The sequence below is a fragment of the Heterodontus francisci genome, chromosome 16 (assembly GCF_036365525.1).
Source record: "Heterodontus francisci isolate sHetFra1 chromosome 16, sHetFra1.hap1, whole genome shotgun sequence".
Classification (NCBI taxonomy): domain Eukaryota; kingdom Metazoa; phylum Chordata; class Chondrichthyes; order Heterodontiformes; family Heterodontidae; genus Heterodontus; species Heterodontus francisci.
Genome location: NC_090386.1, coordinates 52,277,795 through 52,301,987, shown reverse-complemented (window position 1 = coordinate 52,301,987; position 24,193 = coordinate 52,277,795). Strand labels below are relative to the sequence as shown.

Genomic DNA, 24,193 nt, shown 5'->3' with positions numbered 1-24,193 from the left:
TTACTCTCTGATGTCTCTTATGTTTTGGTTTGTTAGGTGATCTCCAGCTGGCGTCTGGGTTTATGTAGGCTGTCTAGACATTGTGCCCATCTAGACCTCTGTCGATTCCAAAATAAAGACCTCAATTTATGACCATCACAGAATACCCACATTTACATTTGAGGTTTACAATGACCAAACATGACACACAATAATGTGAACACGGATCACTAACTAAAGATAATGTTCATTAGAGTACACTGCCCCCAAAACCAAGTAGTATTTTATAGTTCTTATCTTGCTTAGTATCAAGTACTCCCACTTGAATGCACTTCCCTTTCAGCTGCCACAGCACTCCAAATATGAGTGCATGACTTGGCTTAATTAAAAAATGCAAATATCTGTATTAATTTAAAGAAATGCCATCTAACATAAAAGCCTCACAAGTACAATTAAAATTACCTGGCTTCCTCTAATTTGTATTCACTCATAAAGATATGTATTTATATGTATTTATTATGTTACAAACTATTTCTGTTCTAAGTAATTTTAAATGAACGACCCATCAGAAATCTCACTTACAATGAAGAAAAATGAGGTTATTCTTCCAGTGGTGCTCTATAAATAATGGTACAATAGAAGCAGTCATCTTGAATAGTAATCTAACAGCTTTGTTTTCTTGGAACAAAGTCAGAAAAGGCACAAAGGAATTGTCACCATTAGAATGTGTTGTAGCAACTGTGGTCAGATAATTCGGTTGCTCATACATTTTTGGAAGAAATATGCATGTTTTACCAAAAGACTTAAAAACCATTTAGGTTAGTCCCATTTTTATTAAATCTGGGAGCCTTGTGATTGAGAAATAACCTACTCTGCATATCCCTCTAGTTCTTTTTGCAACAAACAGCATTACCGTTCTCAATATATAAAACAGCAGACACCGCACATTTTTTACTAGCTAATGGCTGAAAAGTGCTCAGCCCTTCTGTTGGCTGGCACAAAATTTAAACATGGAACTTTCTGATTGATGGCTGCAGTACTGACACTAGACTACTTCCTCAGACAAACATATCTACATAAATATGTTGTAAACCTTTTCGAAGTTGTACAGAAACTGAAGGGAAAAGCTGACTGAATCTCATATCATTATAATAGATCAACAGCTTTCATCAATATTGAATGGGTGGCCAATCATTGACAGTGGTAAAAATGTTGGTAATTGATGTGATGGCTGTAAACAGTTAACAGTGCTTTCCCCTGATTTGGGAGCTGACGAAGCCCTCTGAAACCAACAAATCTGGATCTAAACTAATAATTATCTGTTCAGAGCCACCATATGTGTGATGTATTAATCCCTTACATGTTGATTCTAGCCATGTCGATTGCAAAAGGCAATTGCAGGGTAAAGCAGTAATTCAAAAATGAAGGGCATTCAAAGAAGAGTTAGTTCAAGTGCAAACTAGGGATATTCCTTTGAAGGAAAAAGGTGGAGCATCCAAAGCAAATGCACCCTAGATGACAAAGGAAATAAATGTTAAAATGGAACAGAAAAAGGGTTATGACAAATGTCAGGAGCAAGATTCAGTTAATAACCAGGAAGATTAAGGTAAGTACTGGAGCGAATTGAAAAAGCTAATATGGGAGGCAAAGAGACGTTACAAGAAAAGATTACCAGGCACCATAAAGTTGAACCCTAAAACTTTTTATAAACATTTAGTGCGAGTGATTGACTAGGAAAAAAGATGAGTATTAAAGACTCAAGGAGAACCTTTCATGTACAGGCAGAGAACAAAGCTAAAGTATCAAATGAGTACTTTGCATCTGTTTTCATAAAGGAAGTGCATGATGTGTAGGTTACAATAAAAGAGAGGGAGGTTATGGACAGGATAGTAATCGATGGAGAAGATGGACTAAAAAGATTACTGAAAGTTGGGAAGTCAACCTGGTCCAGATGGAATGTATCTTAAGTTGCTGATAGAATCAAAGGTAGAAATTGCAGAGGCATTGGTCATAATCTTTCAATTGTCATTGGATACCGGAGTAGTGCCGGATGACTGCAAGGTTGCTAATGTTCTTCCAGTGTTCAAGAAAGGGGAGGGGCAGGACAGTCAGCCTAGCATCAGTGCTCGGGAAATTACTGGAAACCATTATCAGGGTCAAAATAAACTTTCATTTGGAAAGGCATGGGTTAATCAAGGAGGACCAGCATGGATTTATTAAAGGCAAATTGTATCTGACTAACTTGATTGAATTTTGTGATTCAGAGTGATAGAGAAGGTTGAATAAGGTAGCGCAGCAGATGTTGCAAGAACTTTCGGAAGGCATTTGACAAAATGTCACACAGGAAGCTTATTAAGAAACATAGAAACATAGAAAATAGGAGCAGGAGTAGGCATTTGGCACTTCGGGCCTGCTCCGCCATTCAAAAAAGATCATGGCTGATCGTCTAATTCAGTACCCTGTTCCCGCTTTCTCCCCATATCCCTTGATCCCTTTGGCATTAAGAAATATATCTATCTCCTTTTTTAATATATTTAATGACTTGGCCTCCACTGCCTTCTGCGGTAGAAAATTTCACAGGTTCACCACCTTCTGAGTGAAGAAATTTCTCCTCATCTCGGTTCTAAATGACATACCCTGTATCCTGAGACTGTGACCCCTAGCTCTGGACTCCCCAGCCATCGGGAACATCCTCCCTGCATCTAGCCTGTCTAGTCCTGTTAGAATTTTATAGGTTTCTATGAGATCCCCTCTCATTGGAAGCCCATGGACTTAAGGGGAAAGTGGTGGTATGGATATGGCAGTGGCTCAGTGACAGGAAGCAAAAGGTAGAAGTGAATCAATGGCTGTTTTTCAGACTGGGAGGTATTTTGTGTTCCCCAAGGGTCGATTACTCTATTCAATTTTTATAAAGAACAGCATTATAAAGTTTTGCAGATGATACGAAACCTGGCAAAGAAGTAGACAATGATGAACATAGTTAGAGGCTTCAGGATGAAGTAAACAGGATGGTGAAATAGGCAGAGGCATAGCAGATGGAATTTAATGTGCAGAAGTGTGATGCACTTTGGGAGTACTAATTCAGAAAGACTATATACAATATACAGCACAAGTTTGAGAAGTGTAGATGAGCAGAGAGACCTTGGTGTCCATATACACCAATCCTGAAAGGTGGCAAGGCAAGTTGATAAGATGGTTAAAAAAAGAATATTGGTTACTTGAGTTTATAGATAGACGAATAGAATATAGAAGCAAAGTTATTGGGCTAGAATTTTAAAATTAATCACTAGTTAGGTCTCAGCTGGAGTATTGTGGACAATTCTGGACACCACACATCAGGAAAGATATAAAGACCTAAGAAAGGGGACAGAGGAAGTTTACCAGGATATTATTAGGGACGAGGGACTTCAATTATGAGGAGAGGTGGAAAAAATTCAGACTGTTCTCCTTGGATCAGAGAAGATTGAGGTTACCTAATAGAGGCTTTCAAGATGATGAGAAGTTTTGATAGAGAGAGAAAAATTATTCCCTCTGGCGAGTGAGATCCATAACCAAAAGTCATAGATTTAAAGTCATTGGCAAATGATTTAGAGGGGAGATGAAAAATTTTTCATTCAGAGAGTGATGAGGATCTGGCACATTCTACCTGAAAAGCTGGTGTAAGCTGATTTCATAAATAATTTTAAAAGGAGCTGGACGGCTACTTGAGGATGAGAAGCTAACAATGCTAAAGACGAAAAGCGGAGATGGTGGACTAAGCATTATTGCACTTTCAACGAGCCAGCACAGGTACAATGGACCGAATGGCCTCCTTCTGTGCTGTGAGTTTCTATGATCCTATGATAAAGAATCCAAACAGAGAAATGTAATAGACAAGAAACATACTTTTACCACAATGGATTTATTCTCAGGATATTACCGAATGCTGTAAATTTAGTCAGGATGGTGGCCAGTGTATGCACTATAGTGTGTGTCATGCAGGCCCCTACTTATTTTGCTACATGGACATTAAATGTTAAAATTGTTGCTGGGAAGAAAACAAGGGGTTGCCAAGCCCCTGACTGGAAAGACATTTTTTTCATACTAGCAGACAGTGTTGGAACAAAGGAACCAGTTGCTGCCCCAATACAGAGAAGCAACCTGGTCAAACCAATCAGTCCTGTGACCACCTGCTGGCCAACTAGGGGAGTTTTAAATTGGAAAAACAGTGCTTGAAGACAGAAAGCTGTTTGCTCCTGGACTGGAAAAGACCTCTCTCCTGTCTGCTTTCATCTCATTCTTACCAGCTTCGGAATCCATTTAAGACACATGAACCCCGTGACAGAAAAGTCTCCTACAGTGAACAAGGTTTAAGAAGAATACTGGGCCCCAACGAAAAGCAAAATCTACCTACACGCAAGGACTACAGCGAGCTCGAAGCACAGTAACAAAAACCCCTCTTCAGAGATTGCCTCAAACCACTCTACTATTTTTCTTCTCTTTTCTGTCCCTATTTGCATGTGTGTATCGCATATGCATGCTAGTGTGCGACGCAGTGTGTATTCCTAGGCGTTAACCAAATTAGAGTTTAAGTTTTAATAAATTTCACTTTTCTTCTTTAAACCTAAGAAGGCCTGTTTGTGCTCATTTCTTTGCCTTATAATTGGAAAGCCATGAACAAGGATTCACCGAGGGGGAGTTCATAACTCAGTGTGTTTAAAAATTAAATCCTGTTACAATAAGACCAGGTGAAGGCTGAAAGAGACCCCTAGACACCTTTCTTACCTGGTCGTAACAGAAATTTGGATGCTAGCGTCCGGAATTAACCCACAGACAAATGAGAGAAATTGGAAGTGGGAAGCCAAATTGTTCCCAATCAAGAAAAAAAGAGCAAGATTAATACAGGTTTTCTTGTGGTTGTGTGTGATTGAATACTGACATGTCTGCAACTGAAGCTAGTAGCTCTCCAAGCCAGGGTGAAGTAACTTGGGATAAGTTAAAAGCACTGTCTATGGAGGAGTTGAGAAAAATGGCTGAGCAGTGTGGGATCAATGTATGTAGCAAGGTTAGGAAGTTTGAACTGGTAAGGCTAGTGGGCCACCATTTTCCCTTGAATCTGAAGAAGCAGAAGCAGTGTTAGAAGCAGAATCCAACAGGGTATTGTTAGCAAAGATACAATTGGAACAGAGGAAACTTGAATTAGAGGAAAGAGAAAAAGAGAGAGAGAGAGCAGGAAGGAGAGAGAGAAAGAATATTCCATAAAGTATCCGAAGAAAGCTGAAGCAGCTTGAGTTAACTAGGGGGTGACAGAGTGACCTCGGTGAAAACATGGCCAATATGGAGGAGCATAATTCAGGGCTGGGTACAAAATTGCTAAAAATCGCCCAACTAATTCCAAAATTCAATGAGGAAGATGTGGAAGCATTTTTTGTGTTTTTTGAGAAACTGGCAAGGCAGCTAAAATGGCCAGCTGAGACCTGGTCTCTTTTAATACAAAGCAAGCTAACTGGAAATTAATTCACCAAAAATGCTAACCTCGGAGCGTATGAATTAGTACCCGAAGCCTACCGCCAAAAGTTTAGAACCCACAAAAAGCAAGCTAATCAAACTTATCTAGAGTTTGAAAGAAGAAAGCGTTGGCTTTTGACCAGTGGATGAAGACTTTTAAAATACAGCTCAGCTATGAGACTCTCAGAGAAGTAATTCTGTTAGAGGAATTTAAAAACTCTCTCTCATTCTCAATAAAGACCCATGTTGAGGAGCAGCGGGTTCAGGGAGTCCGGATAGCGACTGTTCTGGTCGATGAGTTTGCTTTAATTTATAAATTGGTTTCCTGGGGAAAACCTTTCCTAATCATCCCCACAAATCCAAAAAGGTCAAAGGGTGGGAAGGCGATCTCCGTCCAGACAGTCCTGGGAGAGAAAGGAAAGCATGAGACACAGGAGGCCCTTCTCCAGCCAAAAAGGAAGGTGCTGTGAGCAAGAGTGAGACCCAGAGACCTGTGTGCTTCCTTTTTAATAAAGCAGGGCATTTAAAAGCTGACTGCTGGAAACTAAAAGGAAAACTGGTAGGGTTAATCAGGGCACACCCACTCAGTGAAGACAGGACCCTGATGGAAAGCACCGAACAAGCTGTGGCTTTAACTGCAGTAAGAGTGCAACCCAGGAAGCTTACCACGGCCAGTGCAGGAAAAGTTAATAGGATTGCTGAAGGTTATCAGGGTTTTGTGTCTGAAAGGAAAGTAACCCCATACCCTTCGAGTGGGGCAAGCAAGCCCATAGTGATTCCATAGGGTCATAGAGGCCACTAGATCCCTTTTAACTGGGAAAAGGCCTGACCTTTCCCCCAGAGAGTGCAGTGAACACTAAAATGGTGGTGAATGGTATTGGAGGGCAGTGTATGCCTGTACCTCCATCATAGTGCAACCTAGTTTTGGGACCGGTGACTATAGGGATTGTCCCTAGTTTGCCTGTGGATGGGATTGACCTGCTCCTAGGTAATGATCTGGTGAGGCTGAAGGTGGTAGCCCCCCAGTAGTGAAAGAAAGACCGCGGGAGGTCAGGGAGACAGGGCAGTGGCAGGAGATGGTTCCCTGCAGTTTCCCTGAATCTGTAATGAAGCAGGACATGATCAAACCAGCTCTCCTAGAGGAGACTGAATTGGCACTGCAGGCAGATGACCATGAGATCTGCCTGTCTGAGACTTTCTTTGGAAAGTTCAGACCCAAGGAATTAATTAAATGGATTTTGCCTAGTTGAGGCTCTTCGAACCAATCCAGCATTGCGAGAGTTAGCACAGGCTGCCCAGACTGAAAGTGAAGCAGAAGGCATCCCTGAGTGCTACTATTTAAAGAATGAGGTACTGATGAGGAAATGGAGTTCTCCTCACAGACCTGAGAGCAAGGAGTGGACAGTAGTTTACCAGTTAGTGGTGCCACAGAATTACCAGGGAGAAATATGAAGAAGGGCCCACGAGACTACAGTGGCTGTACATACCGGTATACCAAAGACCAAAGCCCGCATAAGACAGCAGTTTGACTGGCCAAAACTCCACACAAATGTGGTGAAGTACTGCAGGAGTTGCCACATGTGCCAGGTTGAGGTGGAACCCCAACCTACAGTGAAACCTGCACGCCTAAGTCCTGTATCGGTGTTAGGAGGACCCTCCAGTTGAGGGTTGGTGAATTATAAGGGACCCCTGCCGAGAACAAAAGGGAACAGACAGGCACACGGCTGGCAAACATTTAGAAAGAGAAAGGGAAAAAGTAATGAAGAGGGCAGGTTAAAGGAAGTCCAGGAGGAATCCCAGATGAAAACCCTTACTGTTCGGTCAGCCAACCCTGGAAAATGTGAAAAGTTAGACCCCGCGTCCTCCTGTGTAAATGCAAACTCTAGAAGCATCTCACCAGAGTTGCTAACAGCATTTACAGGAACCTGCAGAAACAAAGAGTGACCTCTAGGATGCACAGAAACCATGAGGGTGATGCCTCACCTAGCTGAAGTGCCACAGGAGTGTGCAGTCAAGTCTGCACAAATACCTCCAGGCAGGGGTGTCCCAGAGAACAAAGGGGAGATTAACAAAGGATCCTCCCCCACAGTCAGAGGAAAAGGGAACCACCCATCCCCTGAAGTCAAAAGTCTTTGCATGACTCAGCAAAGCACTGAAACAGAGTTCAGGATAGACCCGCCCACTACTAACTCTCCTGGAAAAAAACATTACCTCAACAGGAACAAAACCCTAGGCTGTCATGGCAATGGGCAAACTGAAGAAAAGCTTCACCAAAGAACCACATGGCTACTGGGATGCCAAAAAAGGGGAAATTAAGGCAGCACTGGCACCCAGGAAAGACAATTTTAATAGGTTTTAAGATTGTTGAATGAATGGAAATGAATGAGAGAAATGCATGGTTTTTCTTTCTGAATCTTATATTTCTCTCAAACCTTTTAAATGAAATGCACTGTTTTTTTTTCCAAATTGCATTTCAATCCCCTGGGTGTGGAGTTGTCATGCAGGCCCCCACCTCCCAAGAATGAGACACACATATTTTGCCACATTTGATATTAAATTTTAAAATTGTTGCTGGGAAGAAAAAAAGGCCTGTTGCAAGGGGTTGCCAAGCCCCTGGCAGTAAAGACATTTTTTTTCGTACTAGCAGACAGTGTTGGAACAAAGAAACCAGTCGCTGCCCCAATACAGAGAAGAGACCCTGTCAAACGAGTCGGTCACGTGACCACCTGCTGGCCAACTAGGGGCATTTTAAATTGGGGAAACAGTGTTTTAAGACTGGACCAGAAAAAACCTCTCTCCTGTCTGCTCTCATCTCATTCTCACCAGCTTCGGAATTCATTGAAGATATATGAGCCCCGAGAGAGAAAAGTCTCCTATAGTGAACAAGGTTTAAGAATACTAGGCCCTAACGAAAAGGAAGATCTACCCACAAGCATGGACTACAGCGAGCTCGAACCACAGTAACAAAAACCCCTCTTCAGAGATTGCCTCAAACCACTCCACTATTTTTCTTCTGCTCTGTTCTGTCTCTATTTGAATGTGCGTATCGCGTATGCATGCTAGCGTGGGGCGCGGCGTGTATCCGTAGGCATTAACCAAATTAGAGTTTAAGTTTTAATAAATTTCACTTTTCTTCATTAAATCTAAGAAGGCCTGTTTGTGCTCATTTCTTTGCCTTATAATTGGAAAGCGGTGAACAAGGATTCACCAAGGGGGAGTTCAAAACACAGCATGTTTAAAAATTAAATCCTGTTACAATAAGACCAGGTGAAGGCTGAAAGAGACCCCTAGACACCTTTCTCACCTGGTCGTAACATGTGTCAGAGCATAGCTAAGATTCTCCACAAAACATAACATTGGTATTAGCCATCTTGTCAGGAAGAACAAAGCTGAGACTAAAGGCAAGATTTTCCATTTGGGGTCAGTATCCTGAAGTTGGATCAAATGAAGGAGCAGTCAACCAACAGCAATTTTTGCAGTACTGGCTAATTAGTGGCCAGAGAGGGTGCTCATCATCCAATTAAAGATAGCAGGCAGGTTGTCAATAGAAAGCCCTCCAGCACTGAAGGAGCTGCAGCCTGCTGTTGCAGGGAAGGGAGTTAGAGGATGCCTCCTTCTTGAAGCGCCCTCTCAGCACTTTTTACAAAAATGAAGAAAAGAAATGGCCACAGCTGCTGGACCACCCTTGTGGAGGGGAAACCCCTCAACAGGGCAACCAGTTGGTATGGCGGCTGCGGGAGAATTCCAGTTGGCCTTTGATCAAAGGCACTAATTGACCTTTTAATTGAGTTAACAAGCTACCCACCGCTCGCAGGCCCCAGCGGGAAACTGGCTCATCAGCCAGTGTCAGGAAATTCCACACCTGCCTGCCTCCGTTCCTGCCCCCATATTGGCACCAAGGTCCTGGCCTAGGGAAAGCAAAAGGAAATCACCTTGCTCTTTCCATCCATCTCCTCCTGAGCAGCTCAAGAAGATAATTGGATGAAGGTTGGCGGTCACTTTCCCTAACTCAACAACTGGGGAGCAGCATATGGTGCAAGGAGACATAAAAGATAGTGAGAAAATAAAATATTGCATGACAGAATATATAAAGTTAAAATCATTTTGGATGGTAATTTATCGACAGACATTTACAGATTTGTTAGGGTTGTGTTCTAGAAATCTAACTATTGATCTGCAATTTTCAAAAGCAGAAAATATATGTTTTAACTTATGCAAGATATAGTTTGAATCTATTATGTAATCATAGAATAGTATATGACAGAGAGAGACTATTTGGCCCATCAGGATGGAACTTTAATTGCAAATAAAATGGGCGGGGTTGGGTCTGGTAGGGTTTAAAGTATTGAAAGCCTGAATCCTGACCTCAATCCACCACCAACCAGTCCCTTTCTGGTTTTAATGGAAGGAGGATGGGGGAGTGGGTGACCAATCCTCTCCAAGGAAGCGGGTTGGCACTTTAAATATCATGATGATGCTGCATGCCTCATTTGTATTCACCATTTTAAATTTAACTCTGGATGGTCAAGTTTCCCAAGCCAGCTAAATCAAGGTGAGGGACTACTGAATCAGGAGGTAAGTATCTGTCCACCTTCTTGTTGGCTCCAGCGTACCTGTTTGGCCAACAACCCCACGACCGAAGATGGCCCCCCAACTCTTCCGATATACCCCCCTATCTACAAACATATGAATTAGGATGGGTAGGCCACTCAGTCCCTCAAGCCTGCTCCGCCATTCAACAAGATCTGATTGTAACCTCGACTCCACATTTCCACCTATCCCGATAACCTTTCACCCCCTTGCTTATCAAGAATCCATCTACGGCTGCCTTAAACATATTCAAAATATTCCATCGTCTTCTGAGGAAGAGAATTCCAAAGACTCACGACCCCTTGAAAGAAAAAACTTCTCCACATCCCTGTTTTAAATGGGTGAACCCTTATTTTTAAACAGCGTTTCCTAGTTCTAAGTACTTCCACAAGAGGAAACATCCTTTCCACATCAATCCTGTCAAGACCCCTCAGGATCTTATATGTTTCAATCAAGTTGTCTCTTACTCTTCTAAACTCCAGCGGATACAAGCCTAACATGTCCAACCTTTCCTCATAAGACAACCCGCCCATTCAAGGTATTAGTCTAGTAAACCTTCGCTGAACTGCCTCCAACACATTTTCATCGTTCCTTAAATAAGGAGACCAATACTGTACACAGTACTCCAGATGTGGTCTCACCAATGCCCTGTATGACTGTAGCATAACCTCCCTACTTTTGTATTCAATTACCCTTGCATTAAACAACAATATTCTATTAGCTTTCCTAATTACTTTCTGTACCTGCATACTAACCTTTTGCAGTTCATGCATTAGGATACCCAGATCCCTCTGCATCTCAGAACTCTGCAATCTCTCACCATTTAGGTAATATGCTCCTTTTTTATTCTTCCTTCCAAAATGGACAATTTCACTTTTTCCCACATTATATTCCATTTGCAGATCTTTGCCCACTCATTTAACCTATCTATATCCCTTAGGAGCCTCCACGAGGCCTCCAGCCTCCCCCTGTGGCCTCCGATCTTCCTCCCCCTTGAGCCTCCGATCTGCCCCTCTCCAATAAGGTCTCTGATTACTCTGCAGCCTCTTATCACCAAGGCCTCTGACCACCTCCCCCCTTGCCCAGCCCCCAATCTCCCCCGAGGCTCCAACCAACACCACCCTTGTAGCCTCCGACTCCCTATACTCCTGGAACCTTGGATATGACCCTGAGATCAGAAACCCCCTGATCGTCCCTCCACCCCTGGGATTCTACAAATTCCTCCCAGGATTGCCACCCGCACCCCCTTCTCCTGCATCATGGTGCAGAAATATCAGGTCCTGCAGCTTCCTCCAGACTGCTCCCTGCCCGAATGGAAACCAAGCTTGTCAATCAGGCTGACTTCCGGGCAGGGAACCCACTGGAGTTAAAACTCCATAATATGTGGGGTAACCCTCACTTCCGGGTTTCTCACACTATACCAGATACCGCCACCCCCCACCCCACCGCCCTGCTCCTGCTCCTGGTGGGTAAGTAAGTTAAAACTTCCCCATCAAGTTTGCACCAGCTCTTTCAAAGAGCAATCCAGTTAATCTCACTCTCCGGCTCCTGCCCCATATCCCTGCAATTTTTTCTCCTTCAAGTATTTATCCAATTCTCTTTTGAAAGCTGTTAATGAAATTGTTTTCACTGCCTCTGATTATTTTGCCAATCACCTTAAATGCGTGCTCTTTACATTTCAGGAAAACATCTAAGGAAAACAACCCCAGCTTTTCCAGTCTATTCACACAGCTGCAATCTCTCATCCCTGGAACCATTCTGGTAAATATCTTCCATATCCTTCCCAAAGCCTTCATGTCCCTCCTAAAGTGTGGTGCCTAGAATTGGACACATTACTCCAGCTGGGGACGAACTAGTGCTTTATATAGGTTTAGCATAACTTCCTGGCTTTTGGATCTCATATGATTTATTAACTACTTTGTTAACCTGTCCTGCTGCCTTCAAAGATTTGTGCACAAACACCCCCAAATTCTGGGAAAGGATAAATCATAAAAAAATGGATGTCTGATGGAATAAAAACTCACCTCATAATGATCTCCTGGGCATAAACGAGCAAAACCAATCAAACCTAGAAATTCACAGTGGAAAAGCAATTAGTACTCAGAGTAAAAGGCAGTTCCAATCAAACTTGTGCTGGATTTGCCAACGTGTGTATCACAATTTACTACCACAGTTAACAAAAGAAAGACAGACTTGCATTTCTATCGCATGGCAAGGTCCCATAAACAGTAATGAGGTGCATGATCAGATAAACAGTTTTATTGATATTGGTTGAGGGTTAAATATTGACCAAGACTCCAGAAGAACTCCCCTGCACTTGTTCGAATGGGATGTTTTGCATCTCCTTGAGAGGTCAGACAGGGCCTTGTCATAGTCTCATTCAAAAGACAGTACCCATGACCTTCTGATTTGGGGACAAGAGTGCCATTTCAGAGCCAAAGCTGACACTAATAAAGTTACCATTAGCATTTAAAAAAAGAAATTCAATAATTTAAAAACTGTTTCATCACCCTTCCCACCAAACAATAATATGCACTTTATGAAAGAAAAAGATACCACAGCTGAGTTAACATATCTTAGCCAGAGTTGTAAATTGGGCTACTAAACCTGGCCTCAATACCCATGGGTTAAGGGGAAATTGGACAGTATTCTTACTCCCAATTGGTATCCAGCGAGACTGCTGAAAGTGTCCTATGTTGGAAAGTCAAGTGCAAACAAGATTGGCTTGGTTGTGATGCCCCCCACAATTGATTGGTTTGCCAACACTGTTTAGGGTGATATATGAGGAACGGACAATTAGGTGAGGTGTTGGGGCAATACCTAATGCCTGTAGATCCATACCTCAACTTTTGGAGAGGTGGAGTTGGGGGGGGGGGCGGGGGAAGGGGGGAGGGCGGAGGGATAAAACTGGCAGAAAAGGGAGGAAGAGACAGCAAGTTTGAAATGTAGTTCTGGAAAAGCCATACTATTTGTTTATTAAATTGTGCAGTATCTGGGGATTAAAGGTAGACTGTTTGGGTGAGATTTTAACTCTCAAAATCCATTCACTTACACAATGTTAAAGTTGGGCCAATATGTGTAGTAACCAGAACTTCAGTGAATATTCTAAAATACTAAACAGTGTATGCATTTCATAATATTCTGTTTATTTTATATGGAACAGAATGTTCTTGTGTTTCTTTAAAAGAGATTTTAAAACCATGTATTTAAGTTTTGGTTGCTGCTAGGTTTTACATTTAAAAAAGCCTGAAATCTGCCCATTGCAATGTATAATTTGCTGACTTTTTCACATTTCCTATTGGAAATGCATTTGTGTTCAGAGGGGTTTCAGTACCTGTGAACAGAGACCTAATATTATGCTTTAAGTACAACAATGTGGTTGACTTTTAACTGCCCTCAGAAATGGCTTAGCAAGCCACTCAGTTCAAGGGTAATTAGAGACAGGCAACAAATGCTGGCTTGCCAGTGACACCCACGTCCCATGAAAGAATAAAAAAAAAGCTAATTAGAAGAACAAAAAGTAGGTTTATATGTTTATATCAAATATGTTTGTTCCGTTGTGCAGCCTAACCAGAATAAAGTGCACAATCATGGGGCACACAAAGCCCAAACATTTAGTCAAATGACAGCAAAAGAAAATTGGAATTAGAGTGATGATACACTCCTGAAATCCCACCAAAGGGAACAGCTGTGGAACTTGATCAGATGGAAATTCCTCCCTGACTCTGTTTAGCCAATTGTTTCTGATATTTAGTGTGGATCACTTGCAGTCACAGATAGAAATATACCAACCTGGATCAAACTCCCATCCCATCATAGATGAAGATGATGGTTTAAAATATCCCAGAACATTGATGGCTAATAATAAGTAACGGCTACTGACACTCTGGAGAGGGACATGTAGGGACAAAGTTGAGATATAGTAACCCTCTAAATGTGTGGGCCATGGTCCCAATGCTTAGACCAGGATCACTCACACCTGTGCTCACCAACACTGCCCCTGTCAAGGGTTTGATGGTGCTACATGCCACTACATCACATCACTAGTGCCTGGTTGCCTCATGTAGCCAGAATATCTGGTGCTTGGTCTCTTTAGGGGGCAGTACCATGCTCCCCTCAGACATCTATGAGTGCCAGCTCCCCCCACCCCCCACCTTGGTGTGAAAATGTTGATTCCTGGCCTAGACCATCCCTCCCCCAGTAGCACCCACTTCCACCTATCTGGAGGTCTATATTTATAATATATCTTATAATTGGCATACTCAGATCAGACCAACTCCTGGTTTTGACTGTTTATCCTGGTACAGGGAGATCCTGACCCCAGCTCATGGAGCCATTCACTTACTTCATTTGCCTTGTAGAGAGGGGTGCGGCTGGGGTCTACCCCTTACAAGACATGTCAGAAAATCTGGTAAAGTATGGGAGTCCAGTGGAAACCCCAAGCAAATTCTGGGCCAACACTTTTTGGCATTTTGAAACTTTAACTTTATGTTTTCTTTTCTGTCTCTGACCGAAACTGGTTTTCAGTGGGGGAAGGGATTCTACCCTCATTATTGATGTTGGTTTACCCAAAAGCCCTGAGCTGACCCTGGAAACCATATAGAAATACCATTCACCACATTACTGCAAAATTTAATTTTTTCTTTGGATGGTTCCAAAAGGCATGCAGACAAATGTTTTTACCCGATTTTGTACTAGCTGGGGATTTATGATTTTCGACCCGCTGTCTCTGTTCTCCTTTATCTTCAATTTCTGACACTAGAGATGTAGCTAAGGATCAATACACATCATCAGTCAGCCAAGAAATGGGAGGCAGTGGCGTAGCGGTAGTGGTAATAGCCCTGGACTAGTAATCCAAAGCCCAGGCTTAATGCTCTGGGGGCATGGGTTCAAATCCCACCACGGCAGATGGTGAAGTTTGAATTCAATTAATAAATCTGGAATTAAAAAGCTAGTCTAATGATGACCATGAAACCATTGTCAATTGTTGTAAAAACCCATCTGATTCACTAATGTCCTTTAGGGAAGGAAATCTGCCATCCTTACCTGGTCTGGCCTACATGTGACTCCAGACTCACAGCAATGTGGTTGACTCTTAAATGCCCTCTGAAATGCCAAGAAAGCCACTCAGTTCAAGGGCAATTAGGGATGGGCAATAAGTGCTGGCCTAGCCAGCGACACTCCCATCCCACAAACAAGTAAAAAAAAAAGTCAATGACACAAGGTTTTTCCCTATTTTTCAGTATTACTGCTGCCATAGAAAATGTTGTTCTTCCAAAAAAAAGCAAACAAAAAGGGGGATAATTACTAAATGCTGCTTTTATCTATTCTCCTGGTGACATATAAAGAAGGCCTTTGGAACACATAAAGAACACCCACTGGCCATAAAAAAATATATTTATAAATAGGTTCATAATTTGTTCCATTATCTTAAAAAAGGCCAGTTTTAATTAATATTCAAGTAATATTTTGTTTGATTCAAATAAAATTTACCTTTCATTCGGATGTGAAATTCCCCAAGGAGAATTTCTAATGTTTTCTCTATCACACACATATCCTGCAGGAAGAAAAACAATGGAATGATTTGATGCTAGAAGTATGTTGCTATTGAAATCTTTCAGTTCTGAATTTGCAATGTCAAACTCTACCGCAAACTCGGGATTATAACTTTTATAGATCAGCCAGTTAATTTGCACTTCTTGTTTTCTGTGATTCACAGAAGTATCTCTGAAATGGAAAATGGTCAAACAATATTTTTCAAATCCATTCAGTGCTGTGTTCTGAGAATAATACTTCAGTAGCAGCACCATTCATTAGGCCTATTCTTTCATAGTAATTACATTAATTATACCTCTTAAATATAGCATTCCTTAACAGAACAGATGTTAAAAACATTATGTTTTGGCAAAACAATTACCATTAGTTATGTAGAAATGCACATTTCATCCAGGGGCCTACAGTGGAAGAGCTAAAATGTAGTCTCTGGTGGGCTATCCTGTGTCTTTTAAAATAAAAACACTTCTGGTCAAGTGAGTTACTATACAGCAGATTTCTTTAAGCAGGAAAGATTATTACAGTACAAATTAAAAGCTAATTGTTGGAACTGAATTTAATTGGCTATGTGGTATAGTAAACAGGCCTTAGGAAAACAACACATTGTGGTGGATACCTGGGGTATATTTGGGCTCTTTTTAAATGCTTCCTGCTCAGTTCAATGAACAAAAATTCGATAAGGCCCAATAACGGGCACGGGGATCGTAAGGCATAATTAAGCTGCGCCTGTTGATAGTAATGCAGATAGCATTCAAACTTTATGCTGGCTGCTTATTTCCATGACTGTGGTATGCAGCCCAGCAGTAAACACACTGCTCAGCAGGGGCCTAAGTTCATGTGAGGCTAGCATCAATTAAAGCTAGCTTGCACTTCTTAAAGCCAACCTGCACCTCTTGAAGGGGAGGTGCATTCTGGCTGCAGCAGCTTATTCAATTGGCTAGGAAACATATTAGAAGCAGAAAGAAACTTGAGTCATGATACAGCAGGCTTGCGAGAGGGCTCCTAGGTTCTTGGATGCAGTGCTGGTGGCCTTAGAACAGGAAATTGAAAGGAGGAGAGTGTAGATGTACGCGCAGGAGTGGCCATGCAGCCCTTCAGACAGATATGGCAAAGGCAGTGGGAGCAGATAGCCATGGAGGTCAATGCCAGGATGGGCCCAGAGGACCTGGATAAAATGCCGGAGAAGTTTTGTAACTTCATCTGAATGCTCAAGATCCGTGCATGCATCTTCAAGTGCTATATCCCAGTAAATGCACCACTAACATCACACACTGCTCAATGCACCACACTCCCATCACTCAGCCATCAACAATCTCTAGCAATCAGGACTCATGTCTAACATTTATATGCGCAACCTCACCCTCACACACTTACCACTGCTGCAAGCCTCAGAACCACATCTCACAACTTCCACATACTGCTAGCTATTTGACTGTGGCTCAGTTGGTAGCACTCTTGCCTCTAACCCATCAGGTTGTGGGTTCAAGTACTACTCTAGGAGTTAAGCACAAAAATCAAAGCTGATACTCCAGTGCAATAATGAGGACTGCTGCACTGTTGAAGGTGTTACCCTTTGCATTAAACCAAGGCCCCATCTGCCCTTTCAGGTGGATGTAAGAGATTCTGTAGCACCATTTCAAAGAAGAGCAGGGGAGTTATCCCTGGTACTCTGGCCAATATTTATCTATCACAGAATTGTTACAGTGCAGAAGGAGGCCATTCGGCCCATCGTGTCTGCACCGGCTTCCCGAATGAGCAATTCACCCAGTGCCATTCCTCTGTCTTCTTCCGTAGCTCTGCAAATTTTTCCTTTTCAGATAACAGTCTAATTCCCTTTTGAATGCCTTGATTGAACCTGCGTCCACCACATTCTCAGACAGCACATTCCAGACCTTAACCACTCACTGCCTGAAAATGCTTTTCCTAATGTTGCTTTTGCTTTTTTTACCAATTACTTTAAATGTGCACCCTCTTGTTCTCAATACTTTCACAAGTAGGAACAATTTCTCTCTATCTACTCTGTCCAGACCCTTCATGATTTTGAATACCTCCATCAAATCTCCTCTCATTCTTCTCTTCTCCAAGGAAAACAGTCCCAACTTCTCCAATCTATCTTCATAACTGAAGTTCCTCATCCTTGGAACCATTCTCGTGAATCCTTTCTGCACTCTCTCCAATGCCTTCACACCTTTCCTAAAGTGCGGCGACCAGAACTGGACGCAATACTCCAGCTGAGGCTGAACTAGTGTCCTATACAAGTTCAACATTACCTCCTTGCTCTTTGAACTCAATGCCCCTATTAATAAAGCCTCGGATACTGTACGCTTTATTCGCTGCGCTCTCAACCTATCCTGCAATGACATGCACATATACACCCAGGTTCCTCTGCTCCTGAACCCCCTTTAGAGTTGTACCCTTTATTTTATATTATCTCTCCATCCTCTTCCTACCTAAATGAATCACTTCACATTTCTCCGAATGGAACTTCATCTGTCACTTATCTGCCCATTCCACCAACTTGTCTATGTCCTTTTGAAGTTCGACACTACCCTCCTCACAGTTCACAAGGCTTCCAAGTTTTATATCATCTGCAAACTTTGAAATTGTGCCCTTTACACGACTACAAACCTTCCTCCAGCCCTAAAAACAGTCTGAAGTGCGGCATTGTATCAAATGCCTTTTGGAAGTCCATGTGCACCATATCAACAGCATTGCCCTCATCAACACTCTCTGTTACCTCTTCAAAAAACTGCAGCAAGTTAGTTAAACACTATTTTCCCTTAACCAATCCATGCTGGCTTTCCTTAATCAACCCATATTTTCTGTGTGACTATTCATTTTGTCCTGAATGATTGTTTCTAGATGTTTTTCCACCACCACAGGTGAACTGACCGGCCTATAGTTGCTGAGGTTATCATTACACCCTTTTTGAACAAGGGTATAACATTTGCAATTCTCCAGTCCTCTGGCACCATCCCTGAGTCAAAGGGAGACTGGAAAATTATGGCCAGTGCCTTCACAATTTCCACTCTCGCTTCCCTCAGTATCCTTGGATGCATCTCATCCGGCCCTGGTGCTTTATCAACTTTAAATATAGACAGCCTATCTCATACCTCCTGCTTATCAATTTTAAATCCTTCTAGTGTATTAATTACCTCGTCTTTTACTATGGCTGGGTAGCATCTTCTTCCTTGGTAAAGACTCGATCAACACCACAAAAACAGGAAACGGTGGATGGACATGCATGCAGAAATGCTTGGTGCAATAGCAGACCTGCCATAGAGCCCTTGTTTTATTCATTCATAGAGTCATAGAGTCTTTTATGGTACAGAAGAAGGCCATCCAGCCCATCGAGTCCATGCTGGCTCTCCACGGAGATATGCTGTTAGTCCCATTCCCCGGCTCGATCACTATAGACCTGCAAGAGTACTACTCTCAGGTGGCCATCCAACTTCCTCTTGAAGTCATTGATCATCTCTGCTTCCACCACTCTAGTAGGCAGTGAGTTCCAGATCAATATCACCCGCTGCGTAAAAAAGTATTTCCTCATCTTCTCCCCGCATCTTTTGCCCAGAACGTTCAATCTGTGTCCCCTAGTCCTTGTACCATTTGTTAATGGGATGTGGGCATCGCTGGCAAAGCCAGCATTTTTTGCCAATCCCTAATTGCCCTTGAGAAGATGGTGCTGAGTCGCCTTCTTGAACTGCTGGAGTCTATGTGGTGTAGGTACATTCACAGTGCTGTTCCGGAGGAAGTTACAAGATTTTGGCCCAGCAATAGTGAAGGAATGACAATATATTTCCAAGTCAAGCTGCTGTGTGATTTGGAGGGGAACTTGCAGTTGGTAGTGTTCCCGTGCGCCTGCTGCCTTGTTCTTCTGGGTGGTAGAGATTGTGGGTTTGGAAGGTGCTGTCGAAGGAGCCTTGGTGAGTTGCTGCAGTGCATCTTGTAGATGGTATATATTGCAGCCACAGTGCACCTGTGGTGGAGGGAGTGAATGCTTAAGTTTGTAGATGGCGTGTCAATCAAGCGGGCTGCTTTAGCCTGGATGGTGTTGAACTGCTTGAACGCTGTTGGAGCTACACTCATCCAGGCAAGTGGGGAGTATTTCATCACACTCCTGACATGCCTTGTAGATGGACAGGATTTGAAGAGTCAGGAGGTGAGATAATTGCTGCAGAATTCCCAGCCTCTGACCTGCTCTTGCGGCTGGGCCATTTAAGTTTCTGGTCAATGGTAACCCTCAAGATGTTGATGGTAGGTGATTCAGTGATGGTAATGTTGCTGAACAGCAAGAGGATTTGGTTATATTCTATCTTGTCATGGTCATTGCCTGGCACTTGTGTGGCGCGAATGTTACTTGCCATTTATCGGCCCAAGCCTGAATGTATCCTATGTCTTGCTGCAAGCAGGCACAGACTGTTACCATTACCGGAGGAGCTGCAAATGGAATTGAATACTGTGCATTCATCAATGAACATCCCCACTTCTGACCTTATGTTGGAGGGAAGATCATTGAGAAGCAGCTGAAGATGATTGGGCTGGGGACACTGCCCTGAGGAACTCCTGCAGTGATGTCCTGGAGCTGAGATGATTGGGCCTCCAACAACAACAACCATTTTCCTTTGTGCTAGGTATGACTCCAGCCAGTGAAGAGCTTTCCCCCTGATGCCCACTGATTTCAATTTTACTGGGGCTCCTTGATGCTGCACTCGCTCAGATTCTGCTGTGATATCAAGGGCAATCACTCTCACCTCATCTCTGAAATTCAGCTCTTTGGTCCATGTTTGGACCAAGGCTGTAATAAGGTCAGGAGCCGAGCGGTAAAGGTCTGCTACCCGACCCGAACCCGACGACGTGTTAGGTTCGGGTCAGGTCGTAGAGGCCTACTTTAGGTTGGGAAAACGAACCCGACCCGAATCAGGCCCAGCCCGAGTCCCTCCGCTTTTGCCTCAAGCCCGACCCGACCCGAGCCTGACTCGGTCTTAGTCCCTCTGCTTTTGCCCCAAGCCCGACCTGAGCTGAGACCGAGCCGAGCCCAACCTGGCCATCCGTTCACTTACCTCCTGACTCGGACCCTCCACTACGCTGCCGCACATGTGTGATGACATCATAGTAACATCACGCGCTCACTGCACATACTCAGTTTCATCCCGGACTCCCAGCTCAGGTAAGTTTTTTATTTTTAATACTTACTGGCACAGCACTGACCCAGTGTGTCTGGCCCGACCCGACCCGACTGGACTTGGACTCGGCCCGACCCGACCCGAGCGCAAAAGCCGGAGCCTGAAGATGGGCCTGACCTGACCCGAATCCAACACATGTTGTCGGGTCCCATCGGGTTCGTGTCGGGTAGCAGGCTTCTATCTGGTCGGGCCCCTTTTCCGGATCCGGCCTTCAGGATCGGGTCGGGTTGTGCTCGGGTTGGACACACATGGTAAGTGCTCTGCCGGTAAGTATTAAAAATGGCCAGCAAAAGCAAGGCAAAATCTCATTGCTGCAGTGGAAGCTCACACTGAAGTCATGGGATCCATACTTGTTGCCATCCATGCCCAGCTTGGTACCATATGGGCTCAGTCAACTTCCATCATATCTGTGGATACCAAAGGGGCTTGCAGGGTCTCACAGCAGTCTAGAAATCTGTGCTGCAGCAGATTACTAGGATTGCTGAGGAACCACCCTGGGGTAGTGGTAGTGGCTCCATGGTTTATGAACTTGCTGTCCTTTTTCAGGATGACAACAGTCATCCTCCCGCCACTGCCACTCTGCCAGTGCCCCACCTGTTGCCTGTCAGCCAGCCAGACCAGACTGCTGCCACCCATGGGGAGGTGATGCAGTGCAAAACTGGTCGCCCCAGGCCTAGAGTTGTTCAAGGGTGTCCTACAAGACCTTCTGCAGTCTACTCTAGTGAAAGGCAGCAGCATGCTGCAGCTACTAGACAGCACTGTGTAGTAACACTAGGCGAGGCAAGTATTGTACGTGTTGTTAGATAAAGTTGGTATGGAACGGTTGCTTTGTGCTTTCTTTTATTTCAGAATAGTGGCCACCAGGAAGCTCTGATGGTCCATAAAAGAGGGATGGAAGGGTGGGAAAGTGTTGAGCAACAGGGATCTGAAGATTTATTCAGGGGAACCAGAGTCTAATGCGACTCTCACAGCCATCTTATCTGGTTCGCGGTTGTGTTATCTGTCTCCTCCCTCCTGTTTCTCCTCCTTTTCCTCCTTCTCCTCCTCCTCCTTAGGCAATGACTGAAACCTTGGTGGCCCAGGTGGTAATGCAGCAGATCACCTCGAATTGGGAGACATACTCTGGCGAACACTGGTGGGCTTCCCCGTGTGGTCCAGGTAGCGGAACAATTGCTTCAGGACATCGCAGCATGGCCCTCATTGTTGGAGCGCTGGCCACATGTGGTCTGGTTGTGGAGGGGAGTCATTAGCCCCGTGTATAGTGAATAGCCGTATCACCAAGCAGCCACTCCCTGGTTCAATATGGTGGCTTGAAGGTGGCTGGAACTGCAGACTGGCACAGGATGAAAGCATCATGACTGCTGCTAGGATAGTGGGCATTCACCAAAATGATGGTCTAGGTGTGGTGGCACACCAACTGCACGTTCACCCACTCTTGCTGATCTCTCTGCTTAGAGAGAAAATAATGAAGTCCCTTCGCCTGGCATACAGGACCTCTGTTTCTTCCTAGATGCAGTGATGGACCGTGAATGCGATATGTTGGAGATATCACCTGCTCCAGCCTGGAAGGACCTGCTGGTGTAGAAATTGAGGACCACTGTCACCTTGACGGCCACTGGCAGTACAGATCATGTCCTGCTCAGAGGCTGCTGATCCAGTTCGAGGAGGTGGCAGTCTGTGACAACCTCATCGGTGAAGTGCAGCTGCTCCTGGTTGAACTGCAGGTAGGAGAAGTGTTCTTTGAAGGCCCTAGGTGGGTAAGGCGTCCTGCTGAGAACTCTCCTGCTCATCCTTCTGCGAGCAACTTGTCTTCTCTGCTGCCTCTGCTCCATCTCTCTCTTATGCTGCAGCCCAAGGGGAACTGCAACTACAGCCCCCATGATTGGGGGCAAGCGGTGTACTCAGAGACCTTAGAAGCATAGAAACATAGTAAGATTTACAGCACAGAAGGAGAACAAAGCACACAATTCCTTTCAAAGGTCCAGCACCACTCCCTTAAACCACCTAATCTTTTCCATTGTAAATATTCCTTGCTGGCACTTAGTGTGAAAAATACTTTCCATAGCACCCCAATTAATAGACCCAGTATTTTATATTCAGCGACTCACATTATTCCAATAAATATTTATGGATTTTATTTCTCTACTATCACCACATTCAGAACCACAGGTCACCTGACTTAGGTCATTATGATTAATTTGTAAATACCCAATTTTTTACCATTTGGAATGTTTTGAGTTCACAAAAAGGGTGACAAAACAGACACAGGCAACTACAGACACCTTAGTCTTTCTTCTATTCCATGTAGAATAATGGAATCAATTATCAGTAGTAAACTTGAAGGTCATCTGTATAACAAAACCCAGGTTAAGCTCAGTCAGCATGGTTTCAGAAAGGGACAATTTTACCTGACCAAGCTCTATTTTGAAGATGTGACAACCTAAGTGGATTTTTGTATGCCTTATGACATGGTGTGATTTGACTTCCAAAAGGCTTTTGATAAAGTTCCATCTGAAAGGTTATAATCAAACTCAAAGCTATTGAAATTCAGGGTGAACCCTGGGAGTGAATGAGAAAGTAACAACAACTTTGGAAGAGGTCATAAGACTAAAGGTGGTTGAGGTAGGGTGGGCAAAGCCATTGAGGAATTTATAGATGAAGACAAATAACTTTGCCTCCTCGCAGTATATCTCTTTCCCCATCTCCTGCTGCTGAAACCTGAATCCATGGTCGGGATTTTATACTGGTGATGGGGGTTCCGGCGGCGGGCCAGAAGGTGGGGAGAGATCCACGTGGGTGACCATCGCCACTGAGGGCAGCCCTCCCCCGAGCCCACTAGGAGGCTGCCAGGTCTTACCTGGAGGTGTCTCCAAGTGGCGGAGGGCTCCTCTGTCTTCAGTAAAATCAGAATGGAGGCAGGAAGCTGTCCTTAAGTGGCCATTAATTGGTCACTGAAGGGCCTCTATTGGCCTAGGGCCAATAAGGCCATCCTTGGCCTTCCCACCTTGGAAAAATGGCATGGGGCCAGGTCAATGTCGGGCACACCACCTGATGCTACCCCTTGCCATTTTGTCTGCCTGCCCCCCCACCTCCACCTCAGTTCCCTTCACCAAGGGCAGGATAAAATCCTGCCCCATATCTTCATCATCCTGTAGGATTAATTTCTTGAATTCTCTCCACTCCTCCTCCACAAACTCCAATTAATTCAGAACACTGCAGCCTGTGTCTTCTGTTGCACAATGTCCTCCACTCTCAACACCCCTATCTATGTCACTGCTACATGTACCTCAGCTTATCAGTTTCAACATCTTCAGCTTCATTTCCAAATCAGTTCATGGTCTCACTCCATCATATAACAGCAATCTTCACCAGCCATATGTCCCTGCCTTATGCTTCTG

General features: G+C 43.8%; 1 protein-coding gene across 13 annotated transcripts in view; it reads right to left on the bottom strand.

The window, feature by feature from the left end:
- The window catches only part of ripor3 (RIPOR family member 3), a 240,440-nt gene that overhangs the window by 75,970 nt on the left and 140,277 nt on the right, over window positions 1-24,193 (bottom strand). For all 13 annotated transcript variants that reach the window (XM_068048189.1, XM_068048182.1, XM_068048180.1 and 10 more), the window contains 2 exons: window positions 15,550-15,613; window positions 12,081-12,124 (listed from right to left, as the gene is read on the bottom strand). In XM_068048189.1, coding sequence (XP_067904290.1) covers window positions 12,081-12,124; window positions 15,550-15,613 — 108 coding nt within the window. The remainder of the gene's footprint in view (window positions 1-12,080; window positions 12,125-15,549; window positions 15,614-24,193) is intronic.